The sequence below is a fragment of the Prunus mume genome, linkage group LG4, assembly GCF_029339155.1.
Source record: "Prunus mume cultivar Tortuosa linkage group LG4, ASM2933915v1, whole genome shotgun sequence".
NCBI lineage: Eukaryota > Viridiplantae > Streptophyta > Magnoliopsida > Rosales > Rosaceae > Prunus > Prunus mume.
The window spans coordinates 16,562,326-16,582,249 of NC_142701.1; the positions used below are offsets into that span (position 1 = coordinate 16,562,326).

Here is a 19,924-nt window from a genome sequence, read left to right on the forward strand (position 1 = left end):
CACCCACAAGGTCGTTTGTTAAAATTAAAAAAAACACAAGCTTACTTGCTACAGTGCACTCTAAATCATTGGTCAATTCTCACTGATCTCTTAGAAGACCTCCACCCATAAGCAAGTTTCAAGACAAGAAAGGTCACTATTCACGTAAATAGTGTCACCAGATTTGCATTCCACCCATGAGAGCTAAGTCTATGCAAGTCTAAGGCAAATACTATTCATATGAGATATGAGGAGATGAATTTGTATATAATTTTTGTGTGGGAAGTAAAGAATATGCCTAGGTATTTATTTAAAAAATTCTGAAATTTTTGGTTTTTATTTTTTATTTTTATTTTTTTTTTTTGGGTTGATGACGTCATTATGACGTCAAGATTGCATCGCTGCCAAGCTGGCTGAATTTGCCCTTGGACTGCCGGTGGTAGAACCCACCATGAAACCAGTCGATCTGCTGCTGGAGGTGTCTTGCTAGCGCCTTTCCCCGTTAGGTATGGCGCGATGCTCTTAGAGCATCTCCGCGCATGGCCCACCGGGAAAGGTCGCAGAGGGAGCCCGAGGCAACTCCAGCAGGCCCGAGGCTTTCGAGGTGGGTCCCACCACCGACGGCCCAAGAGCAAGTCTTGCTCGGCCGGCCGAGTTGATGATGGCGGCCACGCTGACGCCAAACAAGACGGATCAATTTTTACCGCTGGCGCGTGAATTACACGCGCCAACGGTAAAAATTTGACTTCCGTCGGCGTCGCGTGACGCCACCGACGCCATCCACCGACTCAACGGTTGTTTGCCACGTGGCGCGACGAGGGCTCTCCGATGACTTTTTCCAACCGACGGTCCTCGTTTTTGGCTAAAAATGAAAAAATTCTGAAATTTTTTTTAAAAATACCCAAAAATTCTGTATTTTTTCTCTATAAATACCTAACCATTTTATTTACTTTCCACACTAAATCTTCATACAATTTCTTCTCCATCCAATATTTTTTACTCTTTACTCACATTTCTAAAACATTCCACACCAATTCTTCATACAAACTTTTCTCCTTCCAATATTTTTTTATCTACACTCACATTTTTCACTTCCACACCAATTCTCCATACAAACTCTTCTCCTTCCAATATTTTTTACTCTCCACTCACATTTTTCTACTACTTTCCATTTGTATAAAAAAATGAATGGCATCTTCTATTGAAGTCGGAGGCTCGTGGTCAACGAATGAAGATATTGCATTGTGTCAATCTTGGGTGAACATTAGTCATGACCCTATCACGGGCAATGAGATGAAGTTTCATCACATGTGGAGCAAAATTCATGGAGAATTTTGTCAAAGATCGGGTTCTATTCGGACCGAAATGGCGTTGTCTAGTAGATGGAAACTTCTAAATAAAGAGTTAGGGAAATGGAGAAATGCCTTGACAAAAGCAAAGGCGAACATTCAAAGCGGTCAAAATTTGACCGATGAGGTAAAATATTTATAATTGTCATTTTAATCAATTCAATGTCACTTTTTTTTTATTGCATATTCTATTTGTTTTTCTTGCATTTTTTTTTTCTTGGTGCACCTTTAATTTGTCTATATTTTCTTGCATAATCAATTTTATTTTTGCATTTCAAAGTAGTTTATATTTTCTTGCATAATAATTTTTGTTTCTTGCACTTCCAATTATTTATTTTTAATAGATGATACAAGCACAAATGTGGTACGGTGCCATGAGGCAAGGCAAAAAAAGTTTCGTGCATTTCCATTGTTGGGGATTGTTCGAGATTCAAAATTATTCCCACCGGTACGCCGATTGTGATGAATGAGACGCCACTCCACGATTCTCCATCAATCGATTCTCCATTGGACTCTCCAATGGAAACGGAGTCACCATTTGTGCCACGTCAGCCAAGACCTATTGGGAGAAAGGCGGCAAAGGCCAAGAGAGGGGGCACTTCGACCAATGAATGTGTACAATTATTGGAGCAAATAGTTAAGAGCACCTCACTAAGAATGGAGAGAGACTTGAAAAGAGATGAAATGGACATGGCACGAGAGGAAGCATTTGTTCTGCAACAACAAATGGCACAAGAAAAAGACATAGAGAATAGAGAGATGAAAATCATGGCCATGGATACGAGCCATATGTCTCCCGAAACAAAAGCCTATTGGAAGCTACGACGAAGAGATGTGATGAGAAAAAAACTTTTCAATGACGACGGACCTAGCAATACGGATAGGTTAAATGATGAAAACCATTAGGTTGTATTGAAACACCTTTGCCATATGTTGTATTGTTGTATTATCCTTTAATTTGTTGTATTGTTTCCTTTTTATTCAATAAAAAAAGCATTAAATAAAATGACTATTTATTAAAAACATTTGAGCATCAAAACAAATGTTAATTTAAAAAAACCTTCATTTATTGCAAACAACACACAAAACAAACCATACATAAAAGCATAATAATAAAAAGCATAATTCCAAAAAAAAAAATACAAATTTATAAATAAACCCAATTCTAGACATGTATTTATAGAAAAACCCAAGTACTATTTAAACATAGAAACACACCCCAAATTAACCACAAGTCAACTTTTTGGGTGTGTTTATAAATGGATTTTGAGTGTGTGTAATGATGGATTTTGGGTGTGTTTATATGTTTAAATAGTGCTTGGGTTTTTTTATAATTTAAGCTCCTATTTTGGGTGTTTTAGTGAAACTCCCAAAAAAAAACCACACACAAATTAAAGGATAATTAAAAACAAAGCATAATTCCAAACAAAGCACTAATCTTGACTTCATCCATTGTGATTGCCTTTCATCTCCCCAAGTGTTCCCAAGTCACCTTGACGTATCTCGTGAACATATGAAGATTGTATTTCTTGATACCGATCAATCATGGGGTTGTTGAATTGACCATCCCGAAGTAAGGGTTCGGGCTCCAGTGGTAGTCCATTTGGTCCAATCGGCCTTTCATATATTCTTGTCAACAATGTGTTCATTGGATCGGGTTCAAACACCTCTTGAGCATCATAGTCATACTCATCCTCCACAATCATGTTGTGAAGGATGATGCAAGTCATCATAATACTCCGCAGCACCTCCTCATCTAGCATCCGAGCAGCACTTCTAATAATTGCCCAACGAGCTTGCAAGATACCGAAACACCTCTCCACGTCTTTCCTGTAACCTTCTTGAAAGGAAGCAAAGTTTCTTTCCTTCTCGGATTGGGGATTCGGAATTGTTTTCACGAATGTCGTCCACCTAGGATAAATTCCGTCGGCAAGGTAGTACGCACCAGAGTAAACGGTATTGTTGATTTAGTACGTGACATGGGGAGAATGACCTCGCAATACCTCGTCGAACACTGGGGATTGACCAAGGACATTGAGGTCATTCTGAGATCCGGCAACCCCGAAGAAGGCATGCCAAACCCAACAATCGAATGAAGCTACGGCCTCCAAAATTATACTTTTTTGGCCCTTCCGATTCCCATACTCCCCTTGCAAAGCAAGAGGGCGTTCTTCCACCGCCTGCATGCAATCGATGCTTCCAATCATTCCGAAACCTCGAGCCTCGCTTTTTGTAGAAGCCGTTGCAGTGTCTCTTGGCGTGGGTTTGCGAAGGTACTCTCGTGTACAAATTTTCCACTGCATCACAAAATCTCACCAAGCACTCTAGGACAGATTTTCCCATCCTTGCAATCTCATCTACCGCTCTGCAGATGCCCCATAAGCAAGCATCCGCAAAGCAGCTGTAAGTTTTGCTCCGGATAAGACCCAAAGCTCCAACAAAGCATCATGCTTTTGAATGAAGTATGTGTCGTAATTACAAATATCATGCATGATTTTTTGGAACAAATGTGACTGCATTCTATATCTTTCTCGAAACTTAGAAGCAGGATATAACGAATTTGGGATAAAATAATCCTCCATGAGATTTTTACCCCAAGACTCCCTACGTCAGTCCACATTCGGGGCACGACGACGACGGTGTTGCCTTGATTGATCCATCATACACACCGCCTGCAAGCAGTTGTTCCTCTTCTTCATCGTCCGATCTTCTTGAGCACGTCTACGCCGGATTTCTTCCCTTTGTTTCATTGCCTCTCCAACACCCTCGACAAGTTTGACATTGAGAGTAGAATGTGTTTTCTAAAATATAAGAAATGAAGGAATAGCTAAGAGATTGTGTGAGAGGTATGAGTTGATGGTGTAGTTTTATAGAGGGATTTAGAAGATAGAGATGACACGTGGCACAATTTTAGAGGATGAAAATCTTATCTAAAATCTGATATTATAATTTTTAAAAATATCTGAAAATCTTATCTGACATTTGACACGTGGCACAATTGTAGAGGGTGAAAATCTTATTTGAAATATGAGATTATTAATTTTTAAAAATATCTGAAAATCTTATCTGACATTGGACATGTGGCACATTTTAGAGGGTGAAAATTTTATCTGAAATCTGATATTATAATTTTTTTCAATATCTGAAAATCGTATTCGATATGGGACACGTGATGAATTTTAGAGGGTGAAAATCTTATCCGAAAATTTAATTACAAAAGATTATCAAAATTAATGGTTTAAAGTATAAAAATAGAAATAAAGTACAATGAATAGTAATTGCCTTAGACTTGCCCTAGACTTTGCCCTTGTGGGTGGAACTATAATGCAGGTGACACTATTCACGTGAATAGTGACACTTGCCCTTGCCCTAGACTTTACCTTGTGGTGGAGATGCTCTTAGAGCACTTCCAAAGAATGGATGCACTCGGACATGACAGCCCAAGTTCGAGAAGTGCTTCCAACTGGCCTCCTTGCTGGCAAGCGGTGGGACCCACGAAAGTAGGCCAGCCCGCACCTCTAGTCTGGGTTTGCTGAAGTTAGCGATGATGTCAGCAATCAAAAAAATTTAAAAAAATCTATTTCATAATTTTTTTAAAATAAATACTTCATTAAACTTTCTTTCGTCCTCTCCCAAGTTCACATTATGAAAAATTCGTTTGTTTGTTTTCTTTTTGTGAAAATATTCTCTCAAAACGTTACCATGGGGCCCTAAATTGGTTTTGGGGTTTGGGCCGCGACCTAATGGTTGCGTGTGAGGCCGCGGGGATACTGACGGACTACTGGCCTGTCACCCTACCAGAAAACCCACAGCGCAGAGCTTTGGCAAATGGGTCGTTAGCAGCCGTCAGATGGAAGCGGAATGCTTGGAAAAAATCTCAAGCGGGGTAAATGACCGAGTGACTTACAGGCGTCGTTCTCTGGTGATTCGCTTTCGATGATTCATTTCCATACGTTCGTATCTTAGAATTATTATTGGATTAGTATTATCAGTAATTAGGTTAGATTAAAAGAGGAGGGAAAATGGAATTGCAAATGAAGGTGGCGCAGGCGGTTCACGTCCTGAATCACGATACAGAGTCGTGCAACCGTGTGGCAGCAAATCAATGGCTGGTTCAGTTTCAGCAGACCGACGCCGCTTGGGAGGTCGCCACCTCCATCCTCACATCCGATTTTCACCACTCATTCGTCTCCGATTACGAGGTTGAGTTCTTCGCTGCCCAGATTCTTAAACGAAAGGTATCTTCTTCGTCCTCTTCTCTCATGATGTTTATTAGTTAGCTTGCTACAGTTTATCATTTGCTTCATTCGGAGTCGATAAATAAGGATAGGAACTGCAACTTAGTGGTGTATCGAGACTTATTTCACCGCATCTCCGCGGCCCACTTGGGCGTGTTACTTTGCGGCATTCTCTGTCATTCACGGACAAATCAACTGATAAACATAAAATTTATTTTTCATCTTTGTTTAAATTTATTTATTTGATGTTTTTATCTTGTATTTTGCTGTAGAGGCATTCAGCATGTTTCAGGAGTTAATGAAAATACATTCTCATGTTATTTGAAGCACTTGTGAAAACTTTTTTATGAAAATTGGTGGACAATTTAACTGGATAATCGTTTCAGTGTGTAAAAGCTGGAGTGGGAAACAGTGGTGGTTAATTAATTTTATGTTTTTGGTACTTCTTATTAACGTTGATATATCTGTTGGATGACTGTACAAAGTGTTCTAGGAAAGAAGCTATCAGAAGAACTGTCTGCTTGTAAAATATCAGTATGTTTAGGCTCTGTCTACCCGCTGCAACCATCTTTCTTTATCAGGGCTTTTGACACCTGTGTGAAGCCTAAGACACTAATGTGCTTTGCTTGAATCTTGTGCTATAAGCATCAATTGAAACTTGAAAGTCATGTATTTGTTTGGATTATTGAATGCCTATTTTTCAAAAGTGCTGCCATATACAACCATATTGCTTATCGTAATGTTACATTACAGATCCAAAATGAGGGCTGTTATTTGCAGTCAGGAGATAAAGATGCCTTGCTAAATGCCCTTCTTGTGGCTGCTAAAAGATTTAGTTCAGGCCCTCACCAGGTTCTTTAACTTTATCCCATTTTTAGAAAGCTTCTGATGCTTCACTAGCTCTGTTGGTTGCTATATGCAGGCTATAATGTTGATGATTGTGATTATCTGGTACTGTGATTTTGCTGTTTTTTAACCTTAAATTGCTGGCAATAGCAGGCTCTGTTTTATATGACTGGAACAAAAGATAAATCTTATATTGTACTTTTACTTTGTTACTACATTTATGGTCGGAAATAAAGTTCTTCTAATGAGTTTTTTGATTGTTTGTGATAGCTTTTGACACAAATATGCCTTGCACTCTCTGCGCTTATACTGCGAGCTGCTGAGCATGGAAAGCCTGTTGAGCAACTCTTTTATAGTCTTCAGAATCTGCAGACCCAGGTTGATGGCAATGTTGCTGTTCTGGAGATGCTTACTGTTTTACCCGAAGAAGTTTTAGACAACCAAAATACTGACTCTAAAATAAGTTCAGCTGACAGAAGCCAGTATGGCCAAGAGGTGCAGGAGATTCTTTCCATTTAATGCAGCTATATTTCTCCATCTGCCTGTCTCTTCTCCTCTTCTATTCTCTATCTTCATATTTCTCTTTCTCTTTTATGCAGCTTCTCTCGCATACACCTATGGTTCTTGAGTTCCTACTGCAACAATCTGAGAAAGGGTTTGATGGTGGTGTACAACTACATGAAAGGAACAGAAAAATTCTGCGTTGCTTACTGAGTTGGGTATGATTTAATCATCCAATTCTTCTAATGACCAATCCGAAAAAAATATATGCATGTTTTTACTGTCATCAAATAACAAAATGTTGATGCCCCATGAATTATTATTATATTCAGGTTCGGGCTGGGTGCTTTTCAGAGATTCCCCATGGATTATTACCAGCACATCCGCTTCTTAACTTTGTTTTTAATTCTCTGCAGGTAATTTATATAATTTCAATTACTCTTGTTATTTAATATTTAAAATTGATTTGAGTTGCATAATTGATCTATTTCTGCATTGTTGGTGATAGGTGTCATCTTCATTTGATCTGGCAATAGAAGTTCTTGTTGAGCTTGTGAGTCGACATGAGGTATGCTAATTCCTTTAATTAATCCTTCTTTTTTATATTTTTTGTTTGCTTAATATTGAGACAGTTTGAAGCCAACACTTGTTCAATCCAATTTGCATGTGTTTCTACATGTTATGCCTTGCACTCTCTGCACTTATACTGCAATCTGTTGAATGAATAATCCTATAAACACCTCTTCTTTCTTCTGTAGGGGCTGCCCCATGTTTTGTTATGCAGGGTGCATTTTCTTAAAGAAGTACTACTTATGCCAGCTCTTAGTAATAGTGATGAGAAAGTAGTAGGTGGTCTTGCTTGCTTATTGTCAGAGATTGGGCAGGCTGTAAGTATTGATATAAAGTCTTACATTCATTGACACTGCATTCTACAGGGTTTTAATGGTTCATGCATGCATGAACGGTTTTCTTGGATGATATGACTTTATAGTTCAATGATATAAAGATGCAGTACATTTTGTTACTTATCATCATTATCTGGAACCATCTTTATCATTACCCTTTTTTTATTTGTTTAATGTACTCCAGGCACCATCTCTGATTGTAGAAGCAAGTGCTGAGGCAGTTGCGCTGGCGGATGCACTTTTAAGGTTATATCTCAATCCTTTAAATTTCTAACTTAAGTAACTCTTTGTCATGTTTCATCAAACAAGGTGATATACCTTTTAAAGATTTATTTGGAAAGATATTATGTTAATGAGTAAACACTGAATAGCAAAGCCTTAGGATCAGGCCAGGAAAGGCCAAATTCTTAGTATTGATCCAAATTATCACAGTAGATTTGGGGGTTTTTTCTTCTGCATGATATGGAAAATTTGTTACAGTTTGGTTGCCGTATGTCTTCTTTGAAATACTTGTCCATCTGAGTAATATTTGCAGATCTTAGGCACTTGGTGTCAGGTTCTTTTTATCTGATGTCAAATTTTGTATCTTAACATCTTAAAAATGCTGACAGCTGCGTGACATTTCCAAGTGAAGACTGGGAGATAGCAGACTCAACTTTGCAATTTTGGTACTTAACTTTATGTATCTGTTTAGAGGTTAATTGTTGTTTGTCCAAATTCAACTCAGTTTTAAAGAACTGGTTGCACTTGAATTATGAAATTACTTGAAGCATGCTTATGACTTTTTATTATGTTTTTGTTCCACTCTGTTACGTGTAAAATGATTTGGACTTTGGTAAAGAGATCTAAGATCTTTACACTATTGCATTGACATGATGAAAATAGATTCTTAATCTGGTTGTTGAATTTTGCGTGCGCAAAGGCATAACTGAAAAGCATACTATGACCTAAGGGGAGTAAGAAACTAGAAGACAGTGAGCTGGTCAGCCTGACTGTAGTACTGGTGTACCAGCTAACACAAAGGCTTTCAATTTAATTTGCAAATACTTACAATCATACGCGATCCATTTCAAATTCTGAGATCAAAGCAAACCTAAGGATGATTCAAGAATCATGGACGACCATGTTGATTAGCTCTTAGTGAATCAGTGATTCTATGAATCACTCCCAGCTTAGATGAATTTCCATTCATGAACTGTTCCAGGTAAGTGTTGTATCAACCAAGAAAAAGAGTTAATATTTTTTATCGTATTAGAGATACGAGATTGATGGTTTTCAACTTCTGAGAACTAGAGTATGGGTTGGGGTGGAAGAAGGGAGAAAGGATCCCCGGGTAAGATGGGGGTGGCAAGGATGACAATGTCTGCCAATACCTCGATATATCGGAATTTTTAGTCATCGATGTGAATAGAGAGGGCAAAACTATTTCTTCAATGATATCCTTGAGATTAAGCTGACGTCCCCAATATCTGGCTGATATTGCCGATATTCTACAAATCAGCAACATATATATTGAATGGAAGTGATAGAAGCCTAGATACAAATCCAACTCTAATCTGTGATTAAAAATCCAAACACAATGTGATTAATATTCTGTTTTATTTGGCGTTTTTTCCTAGTTAAATTTAATTTATCATATGCTTATGGGGATAGTGGTCATGATGAATACCTCTACTTAAGCTCTTCCACATTGTGTTTTCAAAATGGCTACTTTTTACTTGCATTGACTTTCCTGTTATGGTGAAAAATGTTAGCATGTCCGATTGATCATGCTTCTGGTGCTCTCTATCAAATTTAAATGATGATAACTGTGAGGGTTTCATATTCTTAGGTCTGGGTTTGCAAGCTATATTCTTGGCCTTGATGAGGATGGTGCGAAACAGAGGAAGCAAGTGGAAGACATGTTTTTCCCAGTATTTTCAGCATTACTTGATGCACTTTTGTTGCGTGCTCAGGTTTCTTCTTTGCTTGTCTGCCTTGTTATATGCAAGTTGTGGCGTGATAACTTGAAGCTGATTAAAATATGAGTTTCTATGTCAGTTTGTTGTGGCAAGGTTATATTTTTATGTATTTACCAACCTTTTTGTGCCTGATCAAATACTAGCTTCTAGCACTTCAAAATACCTACTGCTCATGCTAAAGGCTCCTCTTCTATGTCAGTCAAGCTAATGGAGGCTAGTTGATATATGATGTTATGCTTGCAGTTGCCATTATGGGATGCAATAAGTAGGGGAACTAGGTTGTTAGTGTCTGAAGGTAGATTCAGTTATTTTATTTTTTAGTGAGGTATTAGTTAGAGCCTGGATGGGAAGTGTATGTTTTTTTAGATTTAAAAAGTTTTAGCAGCAAAGAAAATCGAGGATTGTTCTTGATGCAGAAAGTAGGAGAAGTAGTCAATTAACTCAGGATATGTGGCCCAATAATGACATCGCTGACGTGTGACAACAGACATTTGGTTGAACAGATCTAGTCAGTTTTACCATAAAGAACGAGAATACACAAACTGGACAATGATTTTAATACAAATTCACGAGTATAATGCAGCGGTTCTTCTAAATAAATTTTCAGAATTAATATGCTGAGGCTGTTCTTGGTGACATGACAAAAGAGCAGTTGGTTGCTCAGTATTCTGGTCTCTCTGGTTTATATTTTTATTTTCACTTTTCTGGTAAATAGGATAATTCCTAATGATAAATGAGATATACAAATTGAATCTTTGTCTTTGACAGGTAGATGATTCTATGTTTAATGATGAACAAGGAACACCTGAGCTGCCCGACGGTCTTGTCCACTTTAGAATGAATCTTGTTGAACTTTTGGTGGATATTTGTCAGCTTTTAAGATCTGCTACATTTGTCCAGAAGGTGCTTGATTTGTGTTTGAAATAAATGTTTGTCCCTATATCTGAATAGGTACAAACATCTGCAACATTCATGGACATAAATTGCTGCGGCAAGCATTGCAAATAATAGTTCTTGACATCAGATGTTCATTATAGAACAAAAGACTGCTATTTTTATCAGCTAGATGCTTTTTGTGCTTGTATATGTTTCATATTTCTTAGATGTTTTATTGTTATTATGGTATATCACTTTTTGGTCTTTATTCTGATTTGACACAAAATAAATAACTAGATGTAAAAGATATAAATGGTGAAAATAACTGCATTTCAGAAAGCAACATCAGACTATTGTTGTTTGTTACATTTTTTGGTCACAAATCTAGGAAAATTCTGTTTTCATGGACACCTTTAAAGTATAAACTGGATGCTATATCTTCATCTTGAAGGAATCTTTTGTGCAGGGCTTCTTTTTTGTATGACCAAATCATGGTATTATAACTCACATGTTCACATATCAAATGTTCGAATTTTAATATTGTGCCACAGAGAACAACCCAATCTCTGTAATCATCTTAGAATTTGCTTATGTATGTTTTAACCAAGCTGTGGGATCCAACCAACTTAAATATGAATTGCAAACCATCAAAACTTAATTGACAGCAGCATAGTAGCATTTAAACTTGCTCATTACTAGAGCTGTTAGAATGCAATGCATGCTGTTTCTGAATTTCTGTGATCCTGTATTAAATGCCATTACCAAGAGTTTCTCTTCTATTTTGTACTCTATTATTATTAAACTTTAAATTTTAAACTTGAAACTGTATTCTTCAATAACTTGCACATTGGGTCCAAAATAACATTTCAGAGCACTATGTTACCAGTTAATGTTCTTTTCAATATGTTTTAGAAGCTACCTTTATCCTAGTCAGTTGTCAGTATTGTTATTTGCTCTAATATTACGTGGTCAACATGTTCGTAGAGGTTGCATGCATGTTCAAGCTCATAATACATATTTGCAAATGAATTGTATTTTTTTTTCTTTTTGGATAATTCTCTACCATTGAGTAAGTTGTTTTAATTATTTATTTATTTATTCCATTGTAGCTTTTCTTTGTTGGTTGGGCATCTGCAAATGCGCCAATACCCTGGAAGGAGGTGGAAACCAAGTTGTTTGCTCTTAATGTGGCAAGTACAACTTATTGTGGGTGTGCGTGTGTGTTTATGAATGGGTTTTCCTGATTTGTAATCTTTCTGAACTGCTTTTAGTATTGTTAGCAGCCATTCAAAAAGTATTTAGATTTTAACTTACTCTGGTTAGTATTTGTATTTTCAACGTAAAAGTTTCATATTCCAGGTTGCTGAGGTAGTCCTACAGGAGGGCCGAACCTTTGATTTCTCAGTCATCATGCAGTTGGTTACAGTGTTGTCCACTAGGCCTTTAGATGAGCTGAAGGGCATCATGTGCATTGTATGTTAAAGATTCCCCCACCTTCATCATTTGCAGTGAACATTTGGTTTTCAGTAGTTTAAGTTTGTTTTCCCTTACTGATTTGTATGTCCTGTGGACTTTTTATTTAATCCAGGTGTATAGATCTCTTGCGGATGTTGTTGGCTCCTATTCGAAGTGGATATCTGCTTTCCAAACAAATGCTACACCTTTACTGTAAGTCCTTTCTTCTTGTACTCTCTTCTTCCAAGTGCTTTTGGCTTCATTACTGTCTTTTGGTAAGCCATTGTGGAGAAGGATATAATATGTCCTTATTTGTTAAAACATATTTGCATTAACAATTTCCTTTTCTCGGCTGATTTGCTTTTTAGATTATTTCTTGCTGCTGGAATATCGGAACCCCTGTCCTCGAGTTCTTGTGCTTCTGCCTTGCGTAAAGTTTGTGACGATTCTTCTGCATTCATGTGTGAAGCTTCGAATTTGGAGATTCTGATGTGGATAGGAGAGGTGAATTATTCTGACTATAATCCATTCTAACATATATGTTAATCACGTTCGTTTTACAAATTTTTGGTTCACATTTGATTTGTGTTCTTGCTTCCTGATTAAAGTGAATGCTTTGCTCATGCATTCTAGTTATGTCAATATATCTTTTACTGTTAAAATTACATATGCAGAATTAGGCATATACAATAAATGATTCTTCCTATCCAATCGTATGGCTAAGGATTTTCTTTGGTTTCCCAATTTCCAATTGTTTTTATAAAATTTGTCCCTTATTGTTGCGAGTTTTGCTAATTCATGTACAGGTGTCCAGGTTTTTCTCTTATTTACATACATTCTTTCACAGCCCTTGTCCTGTAAATAGTGTCCTCGTTTTTGTAGGGTTTGGAGAAGAGACAGTTACCAATGGAAGATGAGGAAGAAGTTGTTAGTGCTGTTAGTCTTATCCTTGGTTCTATTACTAACAAAGAATTAAAGAGCAACTTATTGGCTAGGTTGCTTTCTTCTAGCTTTGAAGCTATTGGGAAACTTGTAAGTAATTTTTTTTTTCTTTTTTTTGGGTCTCCTTTGTTATATCACTTGCCTGTCATTTTGGTGTGATCATGTGATTATTTTCTATTCAACTAATGGTTAGTTTTTTCTGGTTTATAAAACATAACGTATTGAAAATAAGGTCTTCCTCTCGTTATTTCGTTTACAGGCTAGTGGAGTAGAATGCTACCAACCAATAATTTGACCAATTGTAATTCTTTTATATATTACCTTCTATATGTTATATCACTTGCCTGTCATTTTGATGTAATTCTTTTTAACATGGAACCTAGGTAATTTTTATTCCTTGTGTGTAAACGCAGGGAAGTCATGAATTGGATTAATTCTAATACCCTTATGTTGGTAAACACAGGGGAAGCAGAAATTGTAATAATTCCAATACCCATTCCTGATTAAGTAAACATGGTCTCAAGTAGGTTTCCAACTGATGCAGCGGAACAAGAACAAAACTCCGTTGATTCTAAGAATACTCGGAATTAAAACTCTAATCTGTTAATTCTGAGAATACCCATAAAAAGAGTAAAGAGATGAGAGAAATCTCAATCTTCATTCAATAAGCAAACATCAACTGCCCATTTCTTACAATTTCATGCATTATTTATAGGAGCCTCTCAATCAAGATGAGATAACTCCTCATAACTCCCCTAAGATAAGATTAGACAATTATGATGAGATAACTCCTTATAACTCTCCTAAACCTTTCCTATCCCAACTTCCCTCCCAATGATAACTTCACATTAAATCTCCCTATAACTCACAAAGATGAAAAGACTCTCCATAACTTTATTCATAAACCTAGATAACTCCCACATACAAAGAGACACTTATTTAATATAGGTTATTAAGACTTTCCTCATGCATGAACGTGATCCCAATAGTCCATGTATGTATTTGCTAAACTCGCTGCATCACCAGCAGTCATACATTTTGAAGGTCTAGGGTTTAGGTTTCCAACAGTCGTACAAAGCCAGACCTAAAATTGTGTCCATGCAAAATGTAGATCTTCAACCAAATTTTTTCCTAAATGAATTAATTCTAGATCTTTCAATCAGAGTGTGGGGCTATGGTTCCTTTTCCTTATAATTTGTTAGATTGAAATCATATGGTTGCAAGAGGACTAGTGCCATGGGTCAGGATGTCCATTTAAAATTTATACTGAAATAATGAGCTACTACTACTGATATAAACATCCCTCAGTTTGATATGCAGTAGTGGCTTGATGTTCTTTCAGGTTGATGAAGACAGTAACCATTGTCTTAGACAGAATCCTGCTACATACACACAAATTTTGAACTCTGGTGCAAGAGGACTTTACAGGTATGCTACAAGATTACTTGTTTACTCTTGTATGCGTATACATGTTATTTAGAGCCTGTGCAAGGTTTCTGTTATGAAGGGAATATTGTGGGTGTTCCTTGTCATCGAAATTTACTGATACTCTGGCTTATTCATCAGATCATAGAATTGTACAACACACAAGATAATTGAAAGTTGGGTGAAGGTTTTGCATTTTTTCTAAGGAAAAAATAAACCATCACATGCAGACAGGTGTTGGGGGATCCGTTCTTTTTTCTTTATGTTTTCGTGCTGGCTACTGGATGTTTTGTTCTTCTCAGATTATTTGGACCTTATGTGCTCAAGATTTCTTAGTTTCTGTTCCAAATCTATGTACTACGTTCTACTTCAGCTTTAGCTCTGTTTGATTTCAGGAAGGAAACTGTATTTAGTCATTGAATTTCATTGGTTCTTGAGCTCATTCCTACGATCACAAAATTGTAGAATAAGTATGGAGGCAAAGGTTCTGCATTTCCCAAATAAAAAAATATCCTGGCACATGCAAACTGATCTTTTCCTTTATTTTTCAATTTTCATGTTGATCACTGGATGTTTTGTTCTTGGATTATATTGATCCTATGTGCTCGAGAATTCATTGTTTTCTTTCCAGATTTATGTATTATGTTGTTCTACCCTAGCTTTTGAAACTCTAGTTTTTAATTTCAGGATGGGAACCGTATTCAGTCATCTTGCAACATCCATGCAGAGTGGACCTTCTGCAGATGATTGTATGCTTGCACTGTTGCAAGTTTTTTGGCCCATGCTTGAAAAACTTTTCTGGTCTGAGCACATGGAGAATGGTAATTTATCCACAGCAGCTTGCCGAGCTCTTACACAAGCAATTCAGTCATCAGGTATTGGTGTTTTATATCTCTCTGTGACGTGTCTGTGCAAGTTTATTTTTTTGTTTGTACACAAAATAACTGAATTTTCTTATTGTGCAGGCCAACACTTCTTAAGATTACTGCCTAAAGTACTAGATTGCTTATCAACAAATTATGTGTCTTTCCAAAGTCATGAATGCTACATAAGAACTGGTAGGATATTTGACATTATACTTCAGGCAAAATTTTGTGTTTTAGAATTTTGCTATTAACTTTTTTAATGAACCATTATTTATGTGCGAAGTGGATTACATTTCTGAGATTGGGAGTGAGGGAGGGAGGGAGAGAGACAGACAAACGGGCAGGCAGGCAGACAGACAGATAGTTAAAAAAACATTCTGGAAAAAAAAAGAAAAAAGGATAGAGGAATGATTCATTGTTATCACTTTTGAGAGTTAGTAGGAACAGGAGTTGCAACTTTAGGGGAGCGGTTCTAACATTTGGTTGGTTATGCTTTTCCTTCTTTATCTTTCTTTTGTTGTTGCTTTTGGGTGCCATGTAGAACTTATTTCCTCTCTCTTCATATTGGGACAATACCATTTCAGCATCTGTTGTCATTGAAGAATTTGGTAACAAAGAGGAGTATGGACCCTTGTTTGTCACCACTTTGGAGAGATTTACACATGCAGCATCGGTAATGGCTCTTAATTCTTCATATATATGTGACCAAGAGCCTGATCTAGTGGAGGCGTACACAAATTTTGCATCCACATATGTACGCGGAACTCGTAAGGTTTTGTACACTTTCCATTTTATAATTTTTTCCTCTGTTTTGTAATTTAAGTGATCAAACGAGAGTTTAATATCTTATGAAGTAAATCAATATGACATCGTCTGACATCTCAGGAAGTAGTGGCTGCATCTGGTACCCTTCTTGAAATTTCCTTTCAAAAGGCAGCTATATGCTGCACAGCTATGCATCGTGGCGCAGCACTCGCGTCCATGTCATACTTATCTTGTAAGCTGATATTGTCTTTCACCTCTACTTACCATAACCAGAAATAATTGTTTTCATTCTGTTGTAGTGCTCTTTTGGTTTGTGATTTAGGGTCAAATATGCAGTCAAGGCTTGGTGCAGAGTTTTCTTTGAAAGTATTAACCTATGAAGAAAGAAGAGGCCTATGAGTAGGGGAGAGGTTTTCCTTTTCTTGATTGCTGGAGAAGGAGCATTAGATCATGTTCTTATGATGTGACCCTCATTTAATGGAATGACACAAGATTTCCTCATTCCCTCTTCCAATCTCTCTCCAATGTGGGGGGGGATTGGTTTTTCAAGGACCCTAGAGTTTGTCTCTTCATTTTTTGTTTCCCATCACTCCTACCAAATGAAAAAAATTAATGTTCCGTTCCTATTCTGCCTCCGCTTTTTTCTCCCTCCACTTTTCTCCTCTACCAAACGTAGTGTTAATTTACTCTTAACTCCATTAACAGCAATAAGCAAAATTTACAAGTTGCTGCAATGCTGCTTCATGTGTGTTTTTATTCCAGTTGTACTTCTATGGGCATGGCTTCATGATTTTTGTATGAATGGTGGAAACTCTTACCTTCATACATGTTTACCTTCACAGCTTTTTTTTTTTTTTTTGGTAATAAACTGTCTTCTATGTTTATAAATGCTTCAAATTTCTACTCTTTCGTGGCTTTTACTCCAGCATCATTGTGATTTGGGTTGGATATGAAGTCAGTCTTTTGTGGTCATCAGCTGAGGTCAAGTGTATATATCATATTGTTTAAGTCAGTTCCATTTCCATTTAACCTTGTCTTGACAACAAGAATAGTAGTTGTGGAAGATGAACTACTGTAATTATAGTAAATTTTATTTACATGTCTGAGCTTGTGCCTGCACTTGTCTCTTCACAAGAATAATGCTGTTTCTTGAGCTTTATCTCACCTGTATCTGAGTGACAGAAGTGAGGCTTTTTGACTATTTTGTATGGACCTACTAGGTTTCTTGGAAGTGGGCCTGGCCTCTTTGTTGGATTCTATGACTTGTACCCCTGAAGGATCATTCAGTGCAATGGCCATTCAAGTCATATCCCATAGTGGCGAGGGACTTGTATCAAATCTGATTTATGCTTTGCTTGGTGTTTCGGCAATGTCACGGGTAAATTTACATTGTCCTCATATTTCAGTTTTTAACCTATGTAAGTAATAGCATGCAAGTAAAAATAATGTATATGTATCTATCCTTTATATCATCCTTGCACTGGTATAAAGCACAGGAAAGTTCCTTTTCAGAAAGAACAAAAAAAACACAGGAAAGTGATGGAGAAACTACCTATGATGAATATAAGTTTCACTCTTTCGTTGTCTTTGAGCACAAGATTTCATATTAAGAATGGGCATCCAGTTTTTTGTTTCATGAATGCAATTTCATTCAGAGCATTTGATTTCTAAGAAGAATCGCACTTTATCCTAATAACATGGTGACAAAAAGGTTACTGTCACATCTAGAACATAGGTGGTTAAATTTGGTTAACCTTGACTGGTACATGGCCTACATAACTTTGCAGCTTAGTAATTATTTGCCATTGCTTCCTTGCAGGTTCACAAATGTGCAACTATCTTGCAACAATTGGCAGCAATATGCAGTTTAAGCGAGAGAACAACCTGGAAGTCTATTCTTTGTTGGGAATCTTTACATGGATGGTTACATTCAGCGGTCTCTCTCTCTCTCTCTCTCTCTCTCTCCAAGAATTAACCATGACTAATAGTGGGAAAGGGTAGGGGGTAAGAAAAATGCCATTGAAATATCCCTGATTAAATTGTCGCTTGGCTTGCTCATGATAATATTCATTAAAAGGTTAACAGAAGTTATAATTTGTCCTTATTAAACACAAACTTCAAGATTGAAGGGACAAAATAATACAAAATTCACTACCAAAATGAGAATTTGACCAAAAAAATACCAAATTGAAACAGGGGTCAAAATTTAGTGGGCATTAGTGAATTAATACCCAAAATTATGTGCCTGTCTGCTTAGAGTAATTCTCTGTCTTTCTATCTCAACTTAGAATGTATTCTTCCCAATGCGAAATGTAAGCACCAAAAAAATAATATAAAAAAATTGGTGACCAGAGTTCTTTCTATGTGATGTTAGACTTTGTATTTTTCTTCAGATGCCAGACTCTTTAAATATTTCAGTTACAGCAGGTTCGGGCTCTTCCTGCCGAATACCTAAAGCAAGGGGAAGTTGAAACTTTAGTGCCGGTTTGGTCTAAGGCCCTTGCTGGTGCAGCTTCAGATTATATCGAGAGCAGGAGCTGTGATGGAGGACATAATAGTTATGGTCACATGCAAGGGAAAGGGGGGAGAGTTCTGAAGCGTTTGGTTCGTGAATTTGCTGATAGCCACCGCAATGTCCCAAATTTGACTTGATTACTGCACAAATTTAGTTATGCCATGTTCATCTGATTGAGCCTGCAGCGTTAAGGGCTACTGGGGCCTTATGAACCGTTGATGATGGTTGGCACCACCTGTTGCAGTTGTAAAGCGATCGCATCTTTTCAGGATTGCCAAATTTGGGCCTGTTATTTGAGCCATGTTCCCATACATATATTACTCAGTCTAATATACTGTACAGTATCTTGCCCAATTTTGACAGGAACAAAGCAATATAGGATGATTATTCTAAAATTTTTGCAGGGATATATAAGATAACTCAAAATAGGAGCGGCTTGAGATGGGGATACGAGCTTTGTGAAAAAAGGTGATCATGAAATGATGCCTACTTGCCGCAAGGCATGTTGTATGGTTTACAGCAATTCATGATTATTACAAGTAGCACTCCCTTTTCAGATGTTGGGTAAAAAGCTGAGGCTCGGATTTTTATTTTTTATTTTTTGGTTACATGGCTTGGATATTTAAGAATTTTTTTTTTTGGTAGACCTGACAAGACTCTTGAGTTTACTCTAAAATTTGCTGCTTTTTTAATTTCATTTGATCCACAATTAAACTGCTTTTCACGTGCATCACTTGGGAATTCGTGGAAAAATATGTACAATTCAGGGGTCATAAACTTTATATTCCATTTAAATTTGTTATTTCAAGCATTCCAGGACATTTATGTGAGATTTTTTACGTTAAAAGTCACCCATTACCAAGGTATTGCTGGTACCATCACCTCATCATAACTGTTGCTGTTGGCATTGCAACGTAGGTATTACTGCCGCACTTTAACTACTGTGGTTACTACCTCCAACGTTAGTTCTCCAATGCTTGTAGCATTTGAAAACTAATGTAGTAAAAATAAAATAAACGTTTATTCCTCCTCTTTCATCAGATGATCACTTCGTGGAGTTTTCTTTACGTTTTGGTTCCTCTGATATTGTTGATCGTTATGGTTGTCACCGTTAATATGCCTCTGCTTTATTTATGAAACTCGAAACTGAAAGCTATGATTTCATAGTTCATTTGTGAACTACATACTTTGTGCCTCCTGCCTGCATGACAATGTAAGTGTATTGGGGAATGTAGTGTGTTGGGAGTGGGCGTAGAGAGTTGCTTTTATGAGGGTATAAATGGAAAGGAAAATGTTAAGAC

General features: G+C 37.0%; 1 protein-coding gene across 11 annotated transcripts; it reads left to right on the forward strand.

The window, feature by feature from the left end:
- Window positions 1-4,957: 4,957 nt before the first annotated feature.
- LOC103330408 (ARM repeat superfamily protein) lies at window positions 4,958-19,267 on the forward strand. 11 transcript variants are annotated; one of them, XM_008232983.2, is made up of 24 exons: window positions 4,958-5,566; window positions 6,320-6,418; window positions 6,683-6,907; window positions 7,012-7,131; window positions 7,246-7,329; window positions 7,422-7,481; window positions 7,672-7,800; window positions 8,003-8,064; window positions 8,430-8,486; window positions 9,650-9,773; window positions 10,548-10,682; window positions 11,765-11,845; window positions 12,015-12,128; window positions 12,244-12,323; window positions 12,479-12,614; window positions 12,993-13,142; window positions 14,395-14,480; window positions 15,165-15,352; window positions 15,443-15,535; window positions 15,928-16,115; window positions 16,229-16,340; window positions 17,329-17,486; window positions 17,928-18,044; window positions 18,536-19,267. In XM_008232983.2, exons 1-24 carry the CDS (start codon window positions 5,351-5,353, stop codon window positions 18,758-18,760), a joined length of 3,039 nt encoding a protein of 1,012 aa, XP_008231205.1. In that variant the 5' UTR covers window positions 4,958-5,350; the 3' UTR covers window positions 18,761-19,267. The 11 variants fall into 11 exon arrangements, 8 of the variants coding, with proteins under 8 accessions (XP_008231205.1, XP_016649425.1, XP_016649423.1 ...); XR_016126281.1 differs by having other exon boundaries at window positions 4,959-5,566; window positions 15,928-16,110; window positions 18,502-19,267; XR_001677754.2 differs by having other exon boundaries at window positions 4,959-5,566; window positions 15,928-16,110.
- The last annotated feature ends 657 nt before the right edge of the window (window positions 19,268-19,924 follow it).